The sequence below is a fragment of the Camellia sinensis genome, chromosome 2, assembly GCF_055761805.1.
Source record: "Camellia sinensis isolate YWXY chromosome 2, ASM5576180v1, whole genome shotgun sequence".
Lineage (NCBI taxonomy): Eukaryota > Viridiplantae > Streptophyta > Magnoliopsida > Ericales > Theaceae > Camellia > Camellia sinensis.
In genome coordinates this window covers 199,059,486-199,084,765 of record NC_138962.1, presented here as the reverse complement: position 1 = coordinate 199,084,765, position 25,280 = coordinate 199,059,486, and the positions used below count along the sequence as shown (strand labels likewise).

The following is a 25,280-nucleotide window of genomic DNA, read 5'->3' as shown; positions in this document are numbered from 1 at the left end:
TTGCATAACTCAATTACTGAATTGGCTTACAAAATGTTGTTTAATGTGTTACAAATGCTCATGAATCATAACTCGAGAGAGCAAAGATATAGGTTGCCTGTGTAATGATAATTGTTATATTACAAATAATATTAATAATTTGTTTCTATAATTTAAATTTTGTGTCATTTTGATCTCCAAATGTTAATTTAGTACCTAATATATAAAAAATATTTTTAATTTGATCCTCAATGTTTGCATCTATTAACTGCATTAGTGTGTGAAGACACTTTGACAATTTGTTGTATTCAATCAATCCGACAGACCGAGTTCAAAATTTTGTTCCATTACCCGCTAAAGTAAGACTTACATACCTATATTTTTTTTAAGCTTAAATAAATCGTCTTACAAACACTAAAAATCTAAACCGCAATGGCACAATGTATCACAAAGAACAAAAAACTATAAATACAAGAGATAAACGTAAAACCACACAAGTCTAAATCAAAGGACCACAATGATTAGGCACACTCAACCTAATTTTTTCTTAAATTTTTTCTGAACTTTGACCTATATTTGGAACTTGAATTGTTTCACAACAAGATAAAAAATGTGGTACATCACATTTTATAACATAACGGTATGATAAGAATGGATTTCTTTAGATTACATTATCAAAATTTAAGTATTTTAAGAATAATTTTCTATCAACAATTACACATCCAATGAAATGTTACTTTCTTTTTTCAAATTTATGATTTTACAACATATTTTTATAAATTTTATGACTCATTTTTTTATATTTTGTCATACCAAGAACTTCCAACGTATTACATTCGATTTGTTTTCATTCTAAAACAACTTTTAAGATTTGTATTAAAAATATTTTTGAATCGTTAAATTTATCACTTTGAAAAGAAAATGCATCACCTTTTAAAATATGCATTTCAAAACATAAATCACTATACTATTAATATTTTTTGATACCACTAAATCCGACCAAACCAAACCTCTTATATCCCTATTTATGTGTTCAAATAATGTACGAGGAAATTCAGTGTGACCTAACCACTTAGGTGCCGTTTGATGACGTTGCCACAGAAAATAAGAAACATATTTTTGCTTTTGATAACACAAATATTTTCAAAATATACAAAAACAAACTTATCAAATTTACTGGCACCATTGAATAAATTCACACTCAAAAGGATCTCTGAAAAAAATTTCAATTCTGGCAAAAAATTCAATAGTAATGATTAATATATATATACATACAAGTTCATCAAAACTTTATAGAGGATATTGGTTACAGAATAGAATACAGGTGAACGCAAAACACAGCTAAACGTTCATTTCCTACAAATTTAGCCAAAACAGTGCTGCTACTAAAAATGAGTTCTCCCATGGATTCTTCAGCTTGATCCATCAATCAGGTGATCAGATGATGCACTCTGCAAACCAAAGCATTTTCTTTGGGAGAATGGAACGGCCAGCCTGCGATTCAGCACCAACAACCCCAGTATATGCAATTCCATTTCTCATTTGCCGTCCCGGACCAGCCTTGCTTTGTATGATTTAGACTTTTCATGATGTCAATAATACTTTTGGTCGTCCTTTGGCAGGGACCAGACACAGTTCATTCTTGTCATTCCATCTCTGTCCCAGAATACAACTTTGAATAAATGAACAAGGACGATGGTTCTTGTCCTGGATGCACCACTAATGCAGGCTCTCACTCAGCACTAGCCTCCGGCTAAACAGACTTGAATCAAAGACAAATCGAAGCACCTTTTCGAAAATGCAACATTTTCAACAATAATCTGTTTCTCAATTCAGATTCTCTTTTGGGAAAAAGAACCAGTGAAAGTATTGGAAGAGTAGAACCATCCGTAATAACTCCTAGTGAATGGATTGGATCCGTTGTTGAAGATCAAGGATCAGAAGTTCTAGAGGAGACTTTTCTGTCTAATTTGGTTTTGAGATGCTGGTTACTATGCATCGGCCTCACTTCTAGGCTTTGTCAATCCTCTGTTCACACTGAGACAGCATGATTGTGTTGACTCGTTTCTCTTTTGATAGAATTGTTGCTCGTTTTAGAACTGCAGAAAGAGTTTGAAAAGTCACTGCAACACATATTCCAGTTACAAAATAATACTACATCCTGAATGGACTAAGAGGTTAAGCTAGGGACAAGAAATAAATCATTAAAAAACAAATAGTCAACTTTTCCAAAGCTGGAATTTGTGAACTGTGAATGCCTAGAATACAACAAAGATGCATTGGAATTACCTAGATAGCTTCTCATAAATGGATTCAGAGTAACATCTGTTCACATTCCGAAACAAGGTAGACCAACTAGTCTGACATGCCAAATCCAACATCGGGCAAGGAAACTTGGTTCCTCACTGACTCAACCCCCCAATTTCAACTGAAACCAAGCAACCACAATGATTTGAGTGTTAGCAAAACAAGAAGCATAATAGATGAATGACAACTAAAACACCAAAATGCCTTCCAGGACACTGATGTAATATTATCATTGACCACACAATTCACAAAATAAAAACACCCACCATCATCTTTAAATCACACAAAGCTTGTATTGCAAAGGTATTTTTCATACCTTATAGTTGCATGCAATCGATATTCAACAAAGCTCGCTCAATTATACTACCAAATTTCAAAGCTTTCAAGAAACCACTCACAGAACAAAAAATGCAAACAGTGCTAGGATTACATCCTTACGTTGTTAAGCTGTTTCAAAGGGGCACGACTTGGGATAACAATTTCCCGATGCTTTCAGCACAGGCTGCAGAGTCCACAGGATTCATCAGATCAGATGATTAACTGCAGCTTTATATCACACATATAGTTCTGTCCACAGACAATAAAATATCATAGCATCGAAAGGAATTCAACTCATGCAACAAAGAATTGAATTGCAACATTAATGATGACAAACTATGCAATATTTACCATTCTAAATTTGTGAAGTACTTGTGCCATACACTTGAGTAAAGGTATGGGATACATGTCCAACATGTGTAGTTGGACATTCACCCAGTAAGCATGTCCAACAATTTTATTTTTCCATAAAACCATGCATAAAACTCCCATGTTATTCAATAAATGCTTTATGTGATCTTGTAAACATCATTTTATTGTATAAAATAAAAGAAGAAAAATTACAAAATATAAATATTTGTCATATCCCTTGTCCTTGAACATGAGAATTAGATGAATCCGACACTTGTACACATATCTGTATACTGTATATGATACTCAAACTTGTGCCCACGTAATATAGATGACACGGGAGTTTTATTTAAATTGTATGAGAGGAAATATAAGAACAATCAGATACAAAGGTAAAATAATGTGAGAAAAACAAATTGAAAATGAAAAATATATATCAGCGATTTCTCCTGTCAGTGAGGTGTCATAATGTCTAAGAACTTCTCATGGTTTACAATTCACTAATATTTTTAAATTCCAAGACAAGATTTAAGGAGAGTCCATTACCAACTAAAGCATTTTGTTAGGCAAAAGGGAAGATGAAAAACAATGGAGACTTCCATAATGTCCAAACAACGTGTTCAATGACTATCATTTTGCCCATGCGGCCCAAAAAAGCAAATAGACTAGTATGGTGTAAAAGTGAGAAGGGTAGGATCCTTGGGAAAGGTCAAGAGGCCAACAGATTACTAGAATGTCTATAAAAAAATATATGTATATTCCAAAAAAAAAAAAAAAGATCATTAGAATGCTTGTAATTTCTTCCCTTGATCACTAGAACTTGTAGTTGATTTACTAGAACTTATAGTTGATTACTAGGGTCCCTTGTATGATTAAGAACACATGATTGATCACCAGCGGGCGAGGGGGAAAGGAAAGAAGGTATGAAATATTATAACCTCTTGGTAAACAAGCCAGCTCTTATTTACATGCAAACACAAATCATACATCAATTATCCTCTAAGAAAATGCATTGGTGTTCATAGCATATATTCGCTTCAAATGTGGGATCCTTTTCTTTTTTTTTTCGACAAGTTCAGATCTGGGATCCATTCCACACATGTTGATGCCATTATCCAGCCTTAGTATAATGTCGCTCAACACGGAGACATATCATAACCCTCAACCACCCCCCCCCCTCTCTCTCTCTCTCTCTCTCTAAATATTATGTGCACACCACTTCTAATACCCACAAAAGGGAACCGAAAAAATTCTTTTTACTTTTCACGAGGAAAATTTACAAAGATGAAAAAATTCTTCTTATTTTTCTTATTGTACTTATGGATAGCTTCTACCTTGTTATGAAAAAAAATATATCATGAAGCATGTTTAATATTTAAAATGGTAGTCTCTTAAATTAAAACAGAGCCTTTCCTTTAAAAATTCAAGACTTAAAGCCTTCAAATTTATTATTTGGACCAAGGCATAAAATCCAGCCCAAATTTTTTTTTTACGTTCCAAATTAGGAAAGAAAGATCTTTGAGACTTCAGTAAGTAGATAATTTCTATAGCACTCAAACAACAGAAAAATAAATGAAAGGAATATATCTATATGAGCTCTGTAAGTACCTTCCGAACATATAGAGATTCTTCAGCTAATTGGAAGCCCTATAAAAGACCGATACTTGGAATAATTTTTGGAAGTAGATTATATACAGGCCTTGTACTTGATTCGCCATTATTGGGAAGACATGTAAGCTCATTCTCTAGAGTGGAGTAAGCATCTGCAAATGCCTGCATCAAACAATGTGATTGAATGTAAGAAACATAGCATCAGAAAAATCATACCTATTAGGAATATTTGTTCATATAACCACAGATTAGGCCTTGTTTGGGGACTACATGTTTTAGTCAAAAAGCAAAAAAGTCACCATAAATTGTCACATCACTCTCTACTTTTCTGCACATCTTTTCGTAAAAAACCAAAAAGTTACTAAAATAGCTTATTCCCAAGTCTGCCAACAAATCAAACAGTAATTACCTCTTAGTAGGTAACTGGAGTACCACACACCTTGCAGAAACTTAGATTAGGTTAGGCAGATATGGTTAAAAATCAGAGGTCACACGTCCTTGTGAATTAGGGGATTTTTTAAAATGACAATTTCATGAAATCAACAAAAATTTACACAACGCTTCATTCATTTGAGTTTACTAGTCAGCAAATGGATTAGCAGATTTATAAAATCACAAAAGGAAACATGTAAAAGAAGATATGAAACTCAGAAATATGCTAAACTTTTGTCCTCGAAACCTTTGGATTTTGTCCACAGTGAAGCTGATATTTTTTTGAAAAGGTAAATGATTCTATTGAAGTCACCAAAAGGGGCACAACATGTGTAATAATAATAATAATAATACTTGTAGGAAAGACAGTGGGAAAAATGAAATCTACGAAATGGCAATATTTCTATAGAAAGTATGGCTGACCTTGATACATTGGTGTATTCGGAAGCAATTCCGGCCCACATTATTAGTTGGAAAAAGTGGATCATCAATGTAGATTGGATCGATGCTACAAGATTCAATAGATGATCATCAAGAGTAGATAGAAAAAATAAATAAATAAGAGAGCACCAATAAAACACAAATCTCAATAAGTAAAGAAACCATTTTCTTCCATTACCTGTATCCTCTTTCCCTATTTATGTATACCCCACTTCCCCGTACTGAAATACACATTTGGCGAGGATCAAACACATTCCTGGGTTGAACAGTCATCATGGTTAACAAACAAAGATGATAAAAACTGGAGCACATGCATCAAACAGAAAAATTACAATAAAAAATAGAGCTCGAAGCTAAAATGTAAATAAGATATTTTTTTTAAACCATCTAAGATATACAATTTAGTCTTACCCAAAAAAGTAGAAAAAATCCATCAAAAGGCTTCCGAAGTTCTACAAAAAAAAAATAATAATAATAATAAATGACCAAGAAAATTAATTAATTAAATTGCAGATAAAAGAAAAGCACTAATGTATTAATGACAAGCATAAATATGAAGCGAAAAAATTTGAGCCTTCTTTATAGCCAAGAAAAAGTGCATTGGAATTTCTCCCAGAGAAAGGAAAAGTATATAAGCATGCATAAACTGAGATAAATTAGATATCGACATGCTATAATTCAATGTGACATGCATCCTGTGCCTATATGATATGATAAGAGCAAGGCCATTGACCGGGCTTAAACAATCACTAGATATAAGTATATGACCATAAATGAATTTTAGGAAGACAAATACTATGGTAGTAGGGACAATGTACACATAAATTAAAAAATAAAAAACAGTAAAGAAATAGGAACATTATTAGATCTTCATGACATGTCAGAGAACAATGATGAAGAATAACAACAACAACAACAATAACAACAACAACAATAGAGGTGGCATAGATAAATTAAGAACATGTTTTCTTGGCACCACAGTACTACTACTCATTGCATCAAGTTTAGAACAATATTTGGAAAGTTGGAAATGATCTTGTAATGCCCTAAGGTCCCCAACAGCCCAACTACATGCTATGTCATAATAATCCAACTTGAGTTTGTGGACATTTTCCCAAATTTGTCCACAAGGAGATGAAAATTGAATTAAGAAGTTCCTATGATACTTCTATTTGGCTCTTAAGACTTACAAAAAGATTAAAAATTCAAGTCCAAGAGTCTCTTTCATTAAGGAGGTGTCGACGTGGTTGGAGTGTCAGTATGTCCCGGGGGGAAAAAAAAAATAGAAGATACAAATGAAGAATGTGAACCCACGAAGAAACTAGGAGACAAGTAGCACTTGAAAAGAAGAGGAACAAAATAAAAGAACATAGATCGAATAGAGAAAAAACTTATAAACTATATTCACCCCACCTCAATAGCAGAAGCAGAAAGCCCACAATTACCATGGAATCATTCAGCATACTTTAATAAACGAAAAAGGAATAGAAAAGTAGTAATGAAAGAAAGAAAAGAAAAGCTTCAGTATGTCCAATTTTTTAAGCAAACAACCTAAACAGCAATAAGGGATAACAAAATGTGAGCAATATTCATCTTAGTTATGGGCTCAGAAAATTGCTCCTAATATTGCGTACTGAACAACCTAAGTTATATTGGGAAGTTGGGTTGGGCTATTTTTTTTGGCTAAAATAGTCAATAAAAACAAAAGAGGTTAAAATAACCAATAAAACAAAATGTCACATCCAAACCATAATTATTTCACTTTTTCTCTCACAACCATCAAATCAACTATCAAAAAAAAAAAAAGCCAACTATCATCTCAAACACAACTTTTTAGCCAGGCTAAAATAGCCAAAAAGCCAACTAAAATAGCCAAGTTCCCAAACCAGCCCATAGACTTTACAATTTGACAAAATTTTTTTTTTTTTTTTTTTGGTAAACGAGAGGCCGAAACCAAGAAACTAGAGACTGACCACTCAAGGGGAACTCCCTCCTTGCTTGTCATTTTCTAGAGCCAAAGCCATAAAACTACAGACTCTTACGAATCCTGCGAAGTACTTATATAGGCTTTATACAACATGGGCAAAAGTATTACCACAGAACATCACAAACTATACATGGACCAGTATGGGTGTTGGGCACCAGTGTGCGTCTAAATGCTAGATGCACTATTTCCAAAATCCAAGGATGCCAAGACACCTACTTCTCAAAAAGGAAAAAACATAAAATAAAAAGATGCAAAGGCACAGCTATACATTCAAATTTCTTGATACCATTCCTTTTTTTCTCAAGGCAAAATGGTGCTTTGTTAGCATAGAGCATAACGCAGCAGATTTCACTAATTTTGAAGCAATGATGACACAAATTATAATAAATTAAAATAACTAGACATGCTTGCAAGAGCATGGTCCACTTGATGAAGACTTTGAATTGGTGTAGAATCCTTGTCAAATATAATACAACAAGGAATGGATATAAATATCGAAATTAAAAAATTTAAAACAAAAAACACCCTGAATGGTAAATTGGTAACCCACTCTAATATGAAAATACTTAGAAAGAAATAGTGACCCAATGAACAAGGTTCCCACTAAAGCAAGATCTGGGTAGGGCACAATGTACACAACCTTGCCCCATTTTCTGGTGAGGCTGTTTTTGTGACTCGCACCCGTGCCACCAAGGACGCTGGTGCCATACTTAAAGATAAAGATGGGGCGGGGGGAAGGGGAGGAAGCTAATTATCCCACAAAATCGAGGTTCAAAATCTTACTTGATTAACAGGCCGTCCATGGTGATGCTCATGCTGAAGAAAACGTGTGATGAGTAACACCTGTAAAAGGAGATAGAGAAGTAAGATTGGGTTAGTAGTTGTCCACTACCAAGTTTACAAAAGGGTCAAAAAAGTTATATGATAATATTCAAGATAGTATACAAAAGAAAAAGCTTTGAAAATAGGGTGCATCTATTTACCAGTATCAAACTCTTGGACAATGGACATAATCATAAATATCAGATTTTTTTTCTGAAAAATTAAACATCACAACACCTGAATAAACTATACATCACAACTCACCAGACAATATGAACTTAAGCCACCTGAATAAGATTGGTCCAGGCTACGATCTGCCAAGAACTGTTTTAGTACCAAAGCAAGGGGTGTAGCAGCGGGGAATCGTTCAGTCAACTCTTTAACCTGCATATAAAATTTAAAGCACAAAGAAAAATTAATGAAATAAAAACAAATCAAATCAAATCGTTATTAAGAATACTTCTTCAGAAAGTAGGAAGAATTAACTCTCGAGATAATAATAGATATTAGGCAGGGAAAATTCTATGAAACATGAAAGGGAACCATGCACTGGTGAAGAATACACAAAGCTTCCAAAGCTTAAATATAAATTTCAGAGAATATAAAGATTCAATAAAAGAAATTCCATCCCATATGCCTTCCAAATATGAAAACTGAAATTAGAACATTCTCAACCATTCTTATATTCGTATCCTTCCAAAATTATTTCATTATAATTTTTGCAAACAGTGGCAGTAACCAGGTCAAAACACTGCAAAACCTAATTTATATAGCCTTCGTTATGCATGAGAAGAATGTCAGGTAACAAGAATTGACTTTGCAAAATAGAAAGAGGGAAAAGTTTTAATCGAACCAGTTCAGTAGTTTGGAGTCCTGTGTGTGATGGCGACAAGAAACTGATGTCAAGACGAATTGATTTCATATCCTTGTCATCATCAGTATTCATATTTGAACACTTTGGTGAAGCAGAGCTTTCCAAATTAGCCATATTGGTCTGAAAAGGATTGTCTCCACTAATCACCTCAGTCGGTTCTTCTTTCAGTGTAGATATGGTGGAAACAGCAGGGGTAATCAGATCATGAGGAACTTCAACAAGAAGCATGATGATGGGAACCTAAAAGCAGAAAGGCAGCAAGATGAGATGACACATCAGCAGAAAAAGATGTCTGAAGATAAAATATAATGAAAATAAACAGAAAGAAAGAGGCATTACTGCAGTATTTTCTACAATCTTGAGAGAATCACTTTTAACCCACTCCTGGTTAGCAAGATACCTAGCTGCATGCTGGAAGGAAAATTTGGCAAAGCGTCAAGCCTAGAACAAGCTACAGCAATATCAAAGATGATAAAATTGTCATATTGCACTGCTCAAATAAATATGAGATGGCATTCAATACCCAATTTTTACATAGAAGTTTCAAGAGAATGAAGAAGAGCTGTGCAATCACAAGGAGGCTAGTGAAAGCATAAAGATGAAATCCGTGACGAGCATTCAAGTGCAGCACAAGTCAACATTCACTGGAAATAAAAAGCCAAATGATGCAAAACCCCACTATTTTAATTTTAAAGCCTGCAACTAGGAAGTGATGGTTTGACAGATCATATGTAAGATTATGGTTCATGAGTCAATGAAATTTAATAGATTGATTTTTGGTTTCGTAACTAAAGGAGATTGAACAGTACTGGAGCAGAAAAATATTAAGCAAAAAAGAAAAAATAGGGAGGAAAAAAAAGAGGACATGACTTGGGATTTCTCCCAGCCGGCGTACACCCAATCCCTTCCACCTGGATGCACCAAATAATTTCCAAAGTAGAATATCTTCAGAACACCAATCATCGAACACCCTAACTCCACTTAAACCAAGAAAAAAAACAAAAACAAAACCAAAACAAAAAAACAACAGGCAAAAACAGAGCACTCTTGAATAAGAAAAAAATAGGGCTTCAACTGACTTAAGCTAGGCCATCTCAAACAACCCTTTCACACCTGTTTCTCTTAGCCCTATTAAGGTGAGATGAGAATATGCGTCTTTGGAAAATTGATGTAAATATTTACTTTCAAAATCATGCAAGAATAACTACAGAACTTTCCTTGCTGCAGCAACACAGACAGTTTTTAGTAATTTGATTAACATTTACACACTGAGACAAACAAACACAAATTACCTGGAGGCAAGTTTCTTTAATACCATTGCGTCCCTCCAAAATCCCAGCTTCTTTAATAGGTTCCTAGAAAATGACAGCACGTCAGTGTTTTTTCATTACAAATATAGACGTAACCAGGGTAGTTACTGCAGATAGTTCTCACCAAATTCCTCACTGGAGGGAGACAAACCACAAGATCCACATCACTTGTTGGAAGGGACAACCCAGTTGCATTTGAACCAAATATGTTTGTCCTAGAACGGGGCCATAAGACTTGGAGAGAACGTGTGACCCGCTTGATAGCCCAATTTATGTAAGGTTTCCTTGTTAAATTCTCTGCAGCAACCTTGGATATCATCATAGATATGAACCATCAATTATCAATTATGTTCACATGTAGCCAGGAAAGGGACAAGTTCAAATCAATGAAATTTTAATTGGAAAGTTTGGCAGCAGCAGACATTGGGAATAATGAAACATATTAAAAGCAAGAAACAAAAAAGAGTTAATCTACCCTTATACCTGCTTGCAAAAGGCATCAATTTCATCATGAAGGAGGCTCTGCATCGAAGATAGAGATGCCTTGGGTGTCGGACAGTTCAATGACTCTGGTGGCTGAAGAGGAAATGCAACATCTGGCTGTGATAAAACAATTTTAAGTCAGTAAACTAGAGGAAAAAAGTCATCTGGGAGTTTAAATAAGGTGGAGACAGAATCAATAAAACAACACACTTACATGTTCCTGATCACGAGTAAGCTGGGAGATTGCAATTAGGCGATCCTGCAGCAGAGCCCCTGGTAGCGGTTGAATCATTGTGTGGGATGATAGCCTTTTATCTCTCCAAGATGGCCAAATTACTTCACTGCCATCCATGCGTACACAAGCTTCCTCAAAGCTAATGCCATCATGGAACAAACCTCTAACACCCCAGTGCTTTGGACTGGAGCTACCAGATCGAACAGTTGGAAAACCCCTGTGTTTTCTGGAATCGCCTACAGGAGAGGGTGGAGGTGGCCGAGGAGCACGTGGAACACAAAGCACTACTGGTGAAGGTGGCCTCTTGATCCGAGGTTGATCCCGCCGGTTGGGAGGGACACATGGGCTTTTAAGATCATGACGCTTAAACTCAGACCTTGATCTATCCCGTGTTATACTTGGAATGATAATGGGACGCAAAATGGGGTAAGGAAGTGAATCTCCTGTCTTCGCTTCACCATCACCAGGCAAATTGGACAAAGATCCAGAGACATTATCCTCGGACACTACGTCTGTCATTGTTGAGGAGTGCAGCAACTTGCCAGTTACCTCACTTCCTGGTATAACATAGCCAACAGCCTGGTGTCCTGGTACCAAAGGATCAAAAGGAGAACAAAAAGAAGCAGCAGAAGGTGAAGTCAATCCATTCGTACTATAAGATGAAGAGAAGGCAAGCATATCATCGACAGCCCTATTCATGTCTGCTTCTGGCCAAGCCCATGAACTATCATCAGAACTAAGAGAGGGAGGACGAGAGAAACTGGTCCCTGGGTGATCGGAAGGATTCCAGTACATCACACCACCACCAAAATACTGACTATAGTCCATTCCAGAAACTGCATGTACCTCCAACTCTTCTTCAGATATCCAATGGTTATCTTGTTCATCTGTTAGTTCATGAGAATTTGTCATATCAGACAAGTCCACATAATCCCCAGAATATATTATCCTTTCATCATCAGTGGTTGTGGCGCCATGTTGCACGCTTTGAGCAGCAAAACCCTGATGAAAAGAAGAGTGCCGCCTTGGGATGAACCCAGAGTCATAACTGCATGTCACTGATGGAGACAATCCACAGCCATTACGTACCATTGGTGGCCAGTCTAGACTCATCGGCAGTGGTTGAGACAGAATTCGACTGCACCCATTTTCAGTTGGAGGGTTTCTCACCTGATGCACTGTTGGTACAAAGGGTTGGTGGAAATGATTTTTCCAGTTGTGGCCGACATCCAGATGCAATCTATCAGTTGCAGCTGGGAGATGTGAATTAACAGATGGAAAGTGCACAGGAGCTACACTGGGCCACTCATGGGAAGGAGAATGCATGGGTTCGGTGTTGTAAATGCTTCCACTATTTTGCTCTTGAATTGGGGTAATTTCCTCTTGTGGTTCAACACCTTTGGTTCTTGCTTCAGAAAAGACTGATTTAGAGTCTGTTCCTCTTAAATGTTCACAGTTTCTACAGTTAGTATCTTCATTGTGGATAACATCATCAAGTCCAACCACGGGCATAACAGGAGGTATTATGTTGGAGTCCGCAATATTACTTACAGTTTCTGACTTGGAAGAAATGGAGTGATTTTCTTTCACTCTGTCCGAGTATTGGTAATGCCTCAAACCAGAAAGACTGCTCTCTTCTGTACAACCAACAACATAATCTTCATTTCTTTCAGTCAGCTTGTCCTCCATAGTAGGCCCACCAGTACAAGGGCTTGAATTTGGCACAAGTTTGTCATTACCAGTTGAAACATGATTTGGAACTCTCTGAATAACTGATTTTTCAGATACCCAATTAGACTTTGCAGCCTCAACTTCAGAAATAACAGAGGGAGACGTGGCTCTGGTTTGAGAATTTCCAGCTTCAACTGGATCATTCAAGCCAGACTTCTTAACTTCATTGTTCTGTTTCCTAGTCTTCCTGACAGCACTTTGGACATTTCCATTAACCAATCGTCCACGGCATTCCTGATTACAGTCAGTGAGTTGTATGAGTCATTACTACTAGTAAATATGATCCAAATGGAAAAGACAAGTACAACCATGTCAACTGAAGAAGTAATATCTTTATCTAGATCCTTCTTCTGAAGTGCACCAGCAATCCCATTTGACTTGATAATATCAACATTCTTGGTATGATCCATTTTACATTCATGGTCCTGGAACATCCTTACCAACTATTAAAACCAAATCTTCTCAAGAACTTTATCTACATACAATAAAACTTCTAAAAACAACAGGAAAAAAAAAATTGTTACCTTGGTGGCTTTATCAATTCTGACATCATCTCCAGAGGATCTTGGAACAGGATTTAACCTTTTCATATTGTGTGTCCTACCCTTTTTCCTTCGGGTAGCTGCACCAAGTTTCTCTTTGGATTTCTTTGTGGGAATTTTTGAATTTCCTTCTTCTAGTAGCTCAAGTTTGGTACAATCAAGTGAAACAACCATGAGAAGACCCCGCAATTTCCTAAATATACAATCCGAAATGGAACTGACAGAAGCTAATGAGCTAAAAAGTACTTTCTCTTTATCGAATTCGCTGTGCTGACATGCTAATAAAATAGTGACAATTTCCTGAAGAACAAACAAACCATAGAACATATAGGCTACAGAAGAAGGCTTTCCAGAAACTGAAACAGGCCTCGCAGCCAGGCTAAATTCTGCATCTGTTCCTGGGAGTGTCGGGATAGTCCTTTGTGACGACATGGTATAGTTGAATCTCAATGACCGTTCTGCTCCTGAACTGAAGAGCCATGTTTGATCCTCCAAGGTGCAATTTGTCATCTTCAAGATTTCAGCCGTCTGAAATTCACGAGCATCAGGATAAGGCCATAACATTTACTAAGGGTTCAGACAGCTAACATTCTTAAAGCTTCACACAATTGCCATTGAATGATAAAAATGATTTGGACACAAAAAATATATAAGTTAAGGATATAAACCTTCGCAAAGGAAAGCAAAATGTCAAACACAAAAAGGGTACTGTGGCAACCCTTTCAAAAAATTTCTTCAATTCAAAGCTACATATACCATATATCATTAAAAACAAAGGCATTCACAAAAAGAAATTGTTGATTGTGTCCCACTTACTGAGTTCCGATGCAGCTCCAGTCCAAGTACTTTACAAAAATACCATGCTAGACCCTCTTACTAACAACACTTTAGCAGTTGCAATTTGTAGCTTCTAATTACATACACTTTTCTCCATCTCCTTATTTAGTTGAGGCAATAACACTGAGAACAAAAGACAGATATACTAGCTTATGGAATACCTAGAATAAGAAGCGAAGGAGGACATAGGAAGGCTCTAGTAATAGAATGACCACTTTAAGATACAATTGTATAAAGGGTAACAAGCAGTAGCAGAATCTATATATATACATGAATGCTTATTCAGCAGAAACACCTCTTCGAGTAAATACATCAGCAGTTTTTACATTTCTGAAAACAAGGAACCCTTGCCTTTTTAAACACAAGTAGGGTAAGACCACCTTTAGATGGAAGGCACAATTTCAAAACAATTGAGGAATGTTTTACCCTGATAGCCACTAAACACATAAAAGCCTAATTGAGACATTAGCATGCGTAAATCCATACGTTTTTATTTAATCCCTGACCTCAATTTCATCCACACACAAAAAACAGATCAGAACACATGGATGCTTGCCAACATGAGTCTTGCATCAACTACTGATTGTTTCCATGTGTTGGAAATGGACACAGTATGCTAAAAGGTGTGTTCATGCTCCATAGCTCAACACAATCAGCCTAGTTTCCCAAACAAACTTGCCAATGATTTTTCTCCTCTACTAGGCCCAGATTCAAGGGTTCAATGCACAAAGCAGTAATTTACTGCTCAAAAAGTAAACAACCTCTCTCCTGCTAATGTAAGAACCACCAAATACTTATAAATTGAATTTTCAGCATGACAACGATTGTAGATAAGATGTATGAAAGTTGTCTATGACCATGGGAAATGTAGGTCCTACACCTTCATAGGGAAGAGTGATTTAATTTATGTTGAAAACACCTAAAGTATACGAGGATGTCCAGGAAGCAAGTTGAGGTTGTAAGGAAGGTATAATTACTGTGGATTTAACCTATGACAATGCTCTAGATAAAACTCATTATAGAAGACAAAGTCCTATAGCTACTGATCTTCGAAGTAAAGATTCAATAACACCCTCCACTGCCAGAGTACAGGAAGAGCTGATCCTCCATAGGGAAGAGTGATTTAATTTATGTTGATAACACCTATAGGATACGAGGATGTCCAGGAAGCAAGTTGAGGTTGTAAGGAAGGTATAATTACAGTGGATTTAACCTATGACAATGCTCTAGATAGAACTCATTATAGAAAACAAAGTCCCATAGCCACTGATCTTCGAAGTAAAGATTTAATAACACCCTCCACTGCCAGAGTACAGGGAGAGCTGATCCCTCCATAGGGTCCTTTTTGGACCCTACAGAATTCCTGTGTACAATTTTTTATTTTTTTTATTTGGTTGCTAGAATACGTAATGTGGCAAATAAATTAGTTGCACCATGATGCAGAACATAGAGTTCAAGATGCATGCACGCAACAAGTTTGACATGGAGATTTTTATTACAATTTTATAATTTTATGTCTTTAATATTTATATTTATTTTCTTTATAATTACAGTTTAATTAAGAGTCATATTAATAACTGATTTCCTCTTTTGTGATCTTAGTTTCCTTTTCCTATTAGGTTATTAACTTATATATAAGGATGTTGGGCATGACCTTATGTGGACATTGTGTTCTTCCTCTCTCCCCTTTCTCCATCTCCATTCTGCATCACACCCCCTTTGGCTTAATGAAATATCTCTACTCTTTAAAAAGGAAGATATGTCTTGTTTTTCCCACTAATACTATCTCTTTCAGCAATTCATCTATTTCATAATTTTTTTAAGGAGTCAATAATTTCTATAAGTAATCCTCCCTAATACTAGTACCAATATAAGTATGCATTGATCCATCCCTGCCTAGTATCCAGCAAAACTAATAATTAACATGTCCACAGGCATAAATGTTTTAAACTATAGTCACATGGCAAGACATTTGAACAAACAACAGTGAGAAAATGCCGCAAAAAAGTAGCATAATCCATTCAATAACAATATTTGCTGCAAAAAACAAACAAACAAAAAAAGATGTTCTTTGTCCATCTTTTCTTTTCAAGATGCTGCATAATGTTTTCCCACCTCGAAAAGTCAGTGCACAAGATTCTATATATTTACCCTTCCTTTATCAAAATTAAATGGATATTCAACACCTAGTCTAACGTAAAATTAATATTTTTTTTAGTTGAACGTGAGTGCACTTACGGTTATGTCCTCAAAAAGTTAAATTTCTAAGATGGACCAATATTTAGCACGAAAGGGAGATATAGATGAATGTCCATGTGCACGTGAACACCTAGCGAGCTTAGTAGCACATACAATGACACAAGACATGAACGTGGCACAATACAAAAATACAATAACCTCCAAAAATCCATGCAAAATAGGACAAGCAATATATATAATTTTAGTAATTAAGATCAGGGCAATATGTATAATAATACTCCAAGAATGATGACCAGTATAATAATACGCCAAGAATGATAACATGAACTTTCACGGTAGGATTTATTAATAGCCATTTAGCTGTGAGAGTTAATAAGCTCAAACCATAAAATGCTTAAAAAGCAAATAAATAGCCATTTGTCTATAGGATTTGTTAATTATTAGTCTTTCAAGAATTCGTTGAGTCCCCTTCCAAACTCATAAAATCCTCTATGCTCGAAATTATTATTTAGAAAACCTAATAATTTCATCTATTTTCTAAAAGTTTCTTATGTCCAAACTATCGAGTGTTTTTCATTATGAAGCACCAACACTTCAAAATAGGTGTCACAACCGTGTTTGAACATGTATAGGACACGCCACATGGTGTATCCATTTTTTTAGTAATTTTTTCCCATGGGACAGAGCGGGTTTTTATTTTAATTTTTCAAAGCTAATTTTAGGGGTCATATTATAATATTTGGAAAGATAAGGGTTGAATATCAACCATCGACAAAGCAACACATGTCTAACCACAATTGTGGAGTTGAAACAATGACTTCTAACAATCCTTGGAGCCTAACACAACACAGATCTAACCTCTAGCTTATTTTAATTTAGTTTTTTATGTCAAATTAGTGTTAATTTTCATTAATTTTGGTTGTTTATAGATATAATATTTATATACATAGCAAATAAAAAAAAGATTAAAACATTTTTTTTTTTTTGGCCTTATTCCGATGGCATCTATGTCCTCATTTTTTAACTCACCATTTCATGTCCATGTCTATATCTATGCCTGTGTCCGTGCTTCCTAGATTTTTCCAGGGCCGGCTCAAGCCTATGGCAATTGAAGCAATGGCTATAGGCCTCAATTGCAAAAAAGCCCCAAAATTTTCATATATTACCATAAGTCAAATACAATTCAATTGTTTCTCATAAAACTCTGTTGAAGGCCTCCACAAAACCAACACAAGAAAAAAGAAAAGAGATAAGCTCCCATGAGCTTAATACAAGTTCTAAAATTTTGGTAAAAAGTTCCATCGATTTTGTATATGTTTGTCATATGCACACTTTTTTCCTTTTCTTTTTTTTTTAATAAATAAAGGTTCACATTGAAAATGGCTCCATAAATTTTAAAAAGCTTACAACATATAATTTTAAGAAAACCCACTTTAAAAGAGACCCCCGCCAATTTAAAATAGGTTCTTCTACAAACTATTCTTAGTTTTTGCTTTGAATTTATAAGTTTTATTTATTTGACAACTTTTGGCACTTTCAATTTTTTTTTTTTTTTTTCATAGCTAAATATTTTAAATAACTTCTAAATTTTAGTCATAAGAATGAAAGAGACATGATATATAATTTACTAAAAATAACAAATATTATTTACATTTAAGTTTAAAATATAGAAAGCCTCACAATAAAATTTTGCTTTAGGCCTCGTGAAGGCTTAAGCTGGCCCTGGGTGGCCCTGGGTTTTTCAAGTCTAAAAATTTCTTTGGAAAGGTTTTCTTTCTAATTATTTTCTTAGAAATATAGAAGATCCTATTTAGTATTATATTGATTAGTCTTTATTGTAGAACAGTTTCACCTACTTTGAACGCCCTATAAATAAAGCCTTCTCTACCAAACTAAGATTAAAGTGAATTAATTGACAAATATCAATCAACTAATGGAAATTGATATCAAAGAAATTAACCAATAAACATTAGTGATCCTTTGTCCTTCCCTACAATTTTCTTCTCTTTCTATTTCTCCCTTGTTGCATGGATATTCTAAGATGCTTCTTTCCTAAAAACCAACCTCTAGTCATCAGACCTCATCTATCACAAAAATTCCATATAGAAACCATACACATTTATTTATCATTACAAATTCCAAAACCATGAGCAATTATAGGCCTTAACCCACCATGTATCATAAAAGCAAAAAGATACTGTTGTCCTACAATAAAAAGTGAATTTCTGATGTACACCAACAATCATTAACATAAACTATTGGCTATGAAGCACGGGTACTCCAAAAATGGTGCCGTACTCGTACCGGGTACTTACCGGGTGCTGGTACGCGTACCGGTACGGCTGCACGCGTACCGGATACGGCAAACAGTGTCTCGGTACGTTTGGGAGAACTGGTACGGCTTGGGTACGCCGTAGGTACGCCGGGATACGGCAGAACTTAGCTGTTCCAAACACGGAAGAGAAGAAACAGAGAAGAGAGGAGAGAAGAGAGGAGTACCTGGTTTGAAGCTCCGATGGCTCCGACGACCTTCGATCGACCTCGACGACCTTCGATCGACCTTTGACGACCTCCGACAACCTTCGCCTTCTCTTTCTCTCTCTCTCTCTCACTTCGCCTATTTCTCTCCTCTCTCTTCGACTTTGTTTTTCTCTTCGACTCTGTTTGAAACCTAGATATAGATATTATATATATATATATAGTATAAATTATAATTTATATTATATTATTATAACTTTTTATTTTTTTATTATATATTTTTATTTATGTTTTTATAAATTATACTTATATATGTGTATGATATGTTTTTATTTATATATTATATATATAGCCTTTATAAATTATTTAAAAAAATAGATCAAAAAAATTAATAAATTAGAACACAAAAATTAATAATCAATCATACTTATATAATGTTAATAATCAAAAAAATTAATTAGAACAAAATTATAAAAATTAATTAGAACAAAATTAATAATCAATCATACTTTTTAGTTTTGATATTTAATTTCAATTTGTAGGTTGGATCTTTTAAACATAATTATAAAAAAAATAAAAAAATATCGGCGTACCGCAGCCGTACCCGTATCCTACTTTTTTGAGGTTTTGCCGTATCGGCGTACCCGCACTCATACCCGTACCGTACTCGTACCCGCACCCGTGCTTCTTTGACTATTGGTCAAAACATATGAGCACAGCTAGCAACAAAAACAAAAAAGGAAAATTGTGTTCCAATATTCTTCAAAGTATGTTGCTGCTTTTATGGGCACAAATGGGGTGTTATAAAACATATCATCAAATGCGCACAAACTCTATACATGCAAAGTATACAAGAGAAACCCCTATACACCTCTATATCTACATGGACATAACTCCCAAAAAAATCCACAAAAGAAAGGAAAGAAACAAGGAATGACTCCCTAAGCCCAAAACACAACAACAAACATCACCTTCAAGCTATGAATCCAAAGCTCCACCCGCTTCAAAGATCTATTTTTTTTCCCTCCATATATACCACATCCCACACAAAGGAGTACCATCCCAAGACTTTCTTTTATTGTGTTCCATAATTATTGCCCAAACAAAGAAAAATTTAAATTAGATGACATATGGTAGATGGTACACAACAATTTGGAAAAGCATTCTAAACCAAGTGCCACATATCCCCAATATACTCGCAAAAGATCCCTTTGTGATATTCTATTCATTTTAACCTAAATAACAGCCTACAAAAAAGTTTACAAGCAAATTTGAGATATCATTCCTTTCATTCAGCCTCCAATTCATTCAGGTATAAATCAATCTCAAGAAGATGACTCAAACTAGGATAGGAGACTAGAAAAGACCAACACAGGACACCAACATTGTTTCCAAGACATTAAGGCCAAGTTTGGCAACCCAAAATAAGTACACACTTTTTATCTTTTTATCTTTTTTCCATCACATCATCTCTCTACTTTTCTGCACATCTTTTCGTAAAAAGACATAAAGTACACTTATTTAGGTCATCCCAAACAACTCCTAAGACTTCATGCATAAGTATGATAAGATGGACATGAACCCATCTCTTATTAGCACATTATTGAACTGTTTGGAAGTTTAAAGAGGCTCTTCCTAATACCCACACACTAATCTCCTTTTTTACAGTGCCAATTTTGGCCCCATTCGGGGATTGGTTCTAGGGGAGTGGTTCTGCTCAACGGGGCATTTGGTTAGGGTGTTTCTGCTTAAAAATTAAACACAGTTCTAGCTTTTTTGAGATCACAAGGTTCTTCTTAGCTTATTGGCTATGCCACTCATACTCACCTTAAATTATACTAACTCACAAACTTGGCTTCAGCATAGTGTAACACGGCTTTACCAAACAAATTCCCAACTTTTTTTTTTTTATAGCCTTTATTCTTTCAGCACCTCCAAATTTGCACCTTCAAATAAGTTTGGCAACCCCAAACAAGACCTTTATGTTGCTTTACTTCTACTTAAGAAGAAAGAGGTCAACCTCCCTCTGAGAAAGAATTTTTTACCAAACACAAACTCCACCGATCAGCTTACACCCAAACAGGCCCTTGAGGACCTTTTTCATGGAGAATTACAAATTTCAACTTTTTGCACTCTCTGCTCACATAACACATTACTGTAGCGTTCAAATTGCTTATATAGTATGTGAAACTCATTTAACAGCACATTGCGTATATAGTTTGGAAATGTTGAATTAAACAAAGAACACCAATTTGTTACAAGAACAAGTACCCAAAAAAGTACCAGAGATTTAGCTGATTTTCCCAAGACGACCCGAAAAATGTTCCTCCTAGTTGCAGCTTCCAACTTCCCCCACCAGTCCATGCACCCCTTCTTCCTCCAATACACATTGGCTGCCACGCCCGCAGCACTCACCTTCTCTTTCAATTTCACCCCTCTCTTCTTCCCATTATTATAATTCAACCATGACAACCTCAAGGCCACTTCCAACCTGTTCGCCACGAATGCCTCGATACTGTAATACCCCTTCCCCTTCAACCACTCCAATTCAACCCATTCCGAGCCCAACTCACCTTCCTCCTCCCTCAAAAAACCCCCACTTGACACTCCATCCATTGCCGCAACAAACCTATCCACACTTTCCACAAACTCCTCACACACCGTGACCGAATCAAGACGATTCACCGAGCACGAACACTCCTCAACTCTCTCTCCTTCTTTCGAATTAAACAACCGAATGGACCCATAAATTAACCGTTCCAACTCGTCTGACTCGCTTACCCTAGCTAACAACCCATGAGACCTACGATAACAGAGACTAGGAAGCCCCAACCCATCACTCGAGGGTATATCCGAAAGGACGATGAAGAAACCATGACCGTTCGATCGGAGCTTCCCCTGCATTTGGAGGAGGACTTGGGCGAATTTGTGATCGACAATGGTGAGGTGGGCTTGGCGTTGATGGACAGAGAGAGAAGAGAACCATTTGAGAATTGACGATCTAGGGTTAGAATTAGGGTTTGAGGATGAAGATGAAGAAGAGTGGTAGAGAGAGATGTGTGAGGTGAGAGAGTCGATGAGCTGCTTTGAATCCATTGATTAGGATGATGATGATGGGCTGGTTAGAGCATTGCGGGGTTTGAAATTAGAGTTTTTTTTAGGGAGACATTGATGGGCATTGCAAAGGGGGAATTTTGCGGAATGATCGCCGTTGGGTTGGGGACGGCGTAAGAGAGAGAAAAGGTGTCGCGTGGGAAAAAATATTCGTTGGACTTGAGCGTCGCGGAGTGATATTTCAAACCAATCATAATTTATCATATATTTTGTATTGTTTAATTATTTAGAAATAGTTTGAAATATTTTAAATAATTATATTTTTTTATTTTTTATGAAATATGAGTTAGTTTAGAGTGATGTGATTTCAGTAAAATAATACGACTTAAATAGGATAATGATTTTTAATTTTTTAAGAAATGTCAAATCTAACTTTAATATAAATTTATAAATTTTATTTTTTTTATTAATAATAATATTTTTAAAATATTTTTATTTTTATCAATCACAACATTATCAAACTGCCCATATCGCTTTCTTTTTAGTAAAGTGATTTAGATCGTTAGATTCTCATAAAATGGATGTTGACTATTGCACCAAGAGAGGGTAGTAAAGACACCAGAAAAGGAGAGGATCCTTACTTGGTGTGCTGTGTGGTGTGGTGTTTGTATTTTGTGAATGATGACTGTGTGCGTGAAACGTAATCAAGATCAAAAAAATAAGGGCAAATTACATATACACCCCTCCAGGTTTGATAAAATTACAGATACCCTCTGAGGTTTGAGAAATTACGAATTCCCCCCTGAATGCTATATTTGCATAAGAAATTAGGGGGTAATTTGTTATAAAATATAAACCTCAGGGGGTAAATTGTTATGAAAATACAAACCTCAGGGGGCGGGATGTAATTTCCGAAACCTCAGGGGTATCTGTAATTTTGTCAAACCTGAAGGGGTGTATATGTAATTTGCCCAAAAAATAAAACGAAAATTGTTGTGCAAACGACAAATGATTAGGTGATCTTTATGGGATCAGAGATTCTCTCCAGTCTCAAATGCAAACAAAAACAAAAACAATTTGAATTAACAAACAACAAATTACAAAAAAGAGGGAAATAACCCATGAGTTGTCTTATAATAAAAAATTAAAAAAAAATTAGTGATAAATCTAATCTATCACTCTATTTAATTGACAGATTTAAGAAAAGATTTTAAAATAAATAAATAAATAAAATAGGTAAAATATAAATAAAATATACTTATATTTCACTTAGGCCAAGTTTGGCTACCCAAAATAAGTACACACTTTTTATCTTTTTATCTTTTTTCCATCATATCACCTCTCTACTTTTCTGCACATCTTTTCGTAAAAAGACAAAAAGTACACTTATTTAGGTCATCTCAAACAACCCCTTAATTTTTCATATCTTTTATCTTTCTTTTTCCAAATCCCTAAGTCAAACCCAACAGTATAAGGTATTAGTCCAATAGATATTTTTTATTAGTGAAAAATCTACCCTTTGTAAAATAGTTTGATGAGAAATCCGTTTTATTTATTTTGAAAGACATTTTATTTTTAATTTTATCTCTTTAATTAATCTGTTGGCTTTTTTTATCCGTAGAATTTTTTTTGACTATTTGTTAAAATTTATGTCTTTCTATTCAACTTATTTTCTATATGTTCAATATTATTATCTTTTCAATTCAAATTTTATTCCTATCTGTCAAACAACTCTATCTGATGTCAAAATCTTTTCTATCTATTGAAGATTTGTATATGCCTGTTGCAATTGCTAGAGAGATGAGAGAATTATCTGTTGCAATACCAAGCCAAACTGTCACGACCCAAACTCGCCCCTATGGGTTTAGCCTCGTAACCGGCCAGTAATCCGTGATTACCAAAGGCCTGCTTAACAGTAATGACAATAATACAAAGTAGAGGGGCTGGCGGAAGCCAAAACAGTAAATAAAAGATGTCCAATGAGCTGTGAAAACCTGAATGCAAAAAGACTTTTATGAACAAAGCCACATTCATAACCAAAACATATATCCATACGTCATATACACATGACATCTGGGTTAGAGACCAAATCCCTAAAACATAACTGTACAGTCGAGTCTTATTCATCTATTACAAAATAGAAACAAAAGGAGTGAATCTGAAACACCCCAAAACAGCAGTGGCTTGAACGGACTAGGAACCTCGAAGTGAGGCACAAAGGTTGGCTTGACAAAACAAGAGCTTAACTCGACACTTCTAGCTCCGGTCCGGTGCCTGGACACCTACATAAAAATATAAACAGTGAGCTAAAACCCAGTGAATAACATATGCGTAAAGGGGTTAAGAATGAATGTCCTTTCATTAATTAAAACAGTCATTTGCATCAGTAAATCAGTCATTCAATCAGTAACTCATATTTCATGCCATATCAGTCATCTAGAAAACATAGTAGTCATATGTGGTACATCCAATAGCAAAACAGTACAGTGGGTCTTAATAGACCGAACAGTCAGTTGATGGCCATCATAATAGTAAACAGTAGTAGTTCCAAATATTGGAATTGATAGAGATCTCTGTAGCAGTAGCAGTAACAGTACAGTAATAGTAAGTTGCCATGGATGCCACGAATACAGTTTACAAATAGGACAAACATTCATTCAGTAAGTAATGTCATTTTAGAAAGTAGTACAGTCAATCGTTCAGAAATAATTATAATTGAACGTATCTTTACAATATTGTTACTCATAGAGTACTAGGCTATAGACAGGCTAGTCAGCGTCCTCAGGTGCCAACCCTACACAGTTGCAGAACGAACACACACACTAAGTTACACACTTGAGATTAATAGCTTAACCCTTAAACTTGACTCGGTGTGGTTCTATAACATTATCCTCATTAGATGCCTTAAACTTGGCCTAGGAATGCCTAGGATGGGATAAGGATGCAAAAATTACACTTTAAAACACTTTTCAAAATTTGCTAAAAATAAGGGTCCCGCTCGAGCGTAGCTTCCTACGCTCGAGCGGACATGCAGACAAAGAAGCTCCGCTCGAGCGTGACTTCTCCCACTCGAGCGGACTGCAAACACAAGAAAAAGTACTGGTTGCACGTTTTTCACGCTCGATGGACGCTCAACCCACGCTCGAGCGTAAGACTCTGACCCTCGCTCGAGCGTGAAGTCCCTCGCTCGAGCGGACTGCAAAACACAAGAACTTCTGGGCATATATGCATTTCACGCTTGAGCGTGACTATCGACGCTCGAGCAGAGGTGCATGTACTCAGAGGTTAC

General features: G+C 35.6%; 1 protein-coding gene across 9 annotated transcripts; it reads right to left on the bottom strand.

Moving 5' to 3' along the window:
• Positions 1 to 1,187: 1,187 nt before the first annotated feature.
• Positions 1,188 to 22,222, bottom strand: MEE44 (Nucleotidyltransferase family protein). Of its 9 annotated transcripts, none has more exons than XM_082916563.1 (18): positions 21,221 to 22,222; positions 13,406 to 13,951; positions 13,190 to 13,306; positions 11,130 to 13,115; positions 10,916 to 11,032; positions 10,557 to 10,739; positions 10,415 to 10,477; positions 9,462 to 9,533; positions 9,102 to 9,362; positions 8,513 to 8,632; positions 8,210 to 8,269; positions 5,851 to 5,891; positions 5,618 to 5,695; positions 5,422 to 5,506; positions 4,564 to 4,728; positions 2,725 to 2,853; positions 2,269 to 2,407; positions 1,188 to 2,102 (listed from the first exon to the last, which is right to left on the bottom strand). In XM_082916563.1, the coding sequence occupies exons 1-15, from the start codon at positions 22,031 to 22,033 to the stop codon at positions 4,603 to 4,605; spliced, it is 4,668 nt and encodes a 1,555-aa protein (XP_082772689.1). In that variant the 5' UTR covers positions 22,034 to 22,222; the 3' UTR covers positions 1,188 to 2,102; positions 2,269 to 2,407; positions 2,725 to 2,853; positions 4,564 to 4,602. The 9 variants fall into 9 exon arrangements, with proteins under 9 accessions (XP_082772689.1, XP_082772688.1, XP_082772692.1 ...); XM_082916562.1 differs by having other exon boundaries at positions 1,188 to 2,078; XM_082916566.1 differs by having other exon boundaries at positions 2,725 to 2,788.
• Positions 22,223 to 25,280: the final 3,058 nt, after the last annotated feature.

What these genes read in the sequence shown, in the direction of transcription:
- MEE44 (XM_082916563.1), bottom strand. Translation starts at nt 22,033, where the DNA reads ATGGATTCAAAGCAGCTCATCGACTCTCTCACCTCACACATCTCTCTC. An exon ending in AGATTGTAGAAAATACTGCA is followed by an intron (nt 9,363 to 9,461) that starts GTAATGCCTCTT and finishes TTCTGCTTTTAG; the next exon opens with GTTCCCATCATCATGCTTCT. An exon ending in GATTTTTTCTACTTTTTTGG is followed by an intron (nt 5,696 to 5,850) that starts GTAAGACTAAAT and finishes TGTTCAACCCAG; the next exon opens with GAATGTGTTTGATCCTCGCC.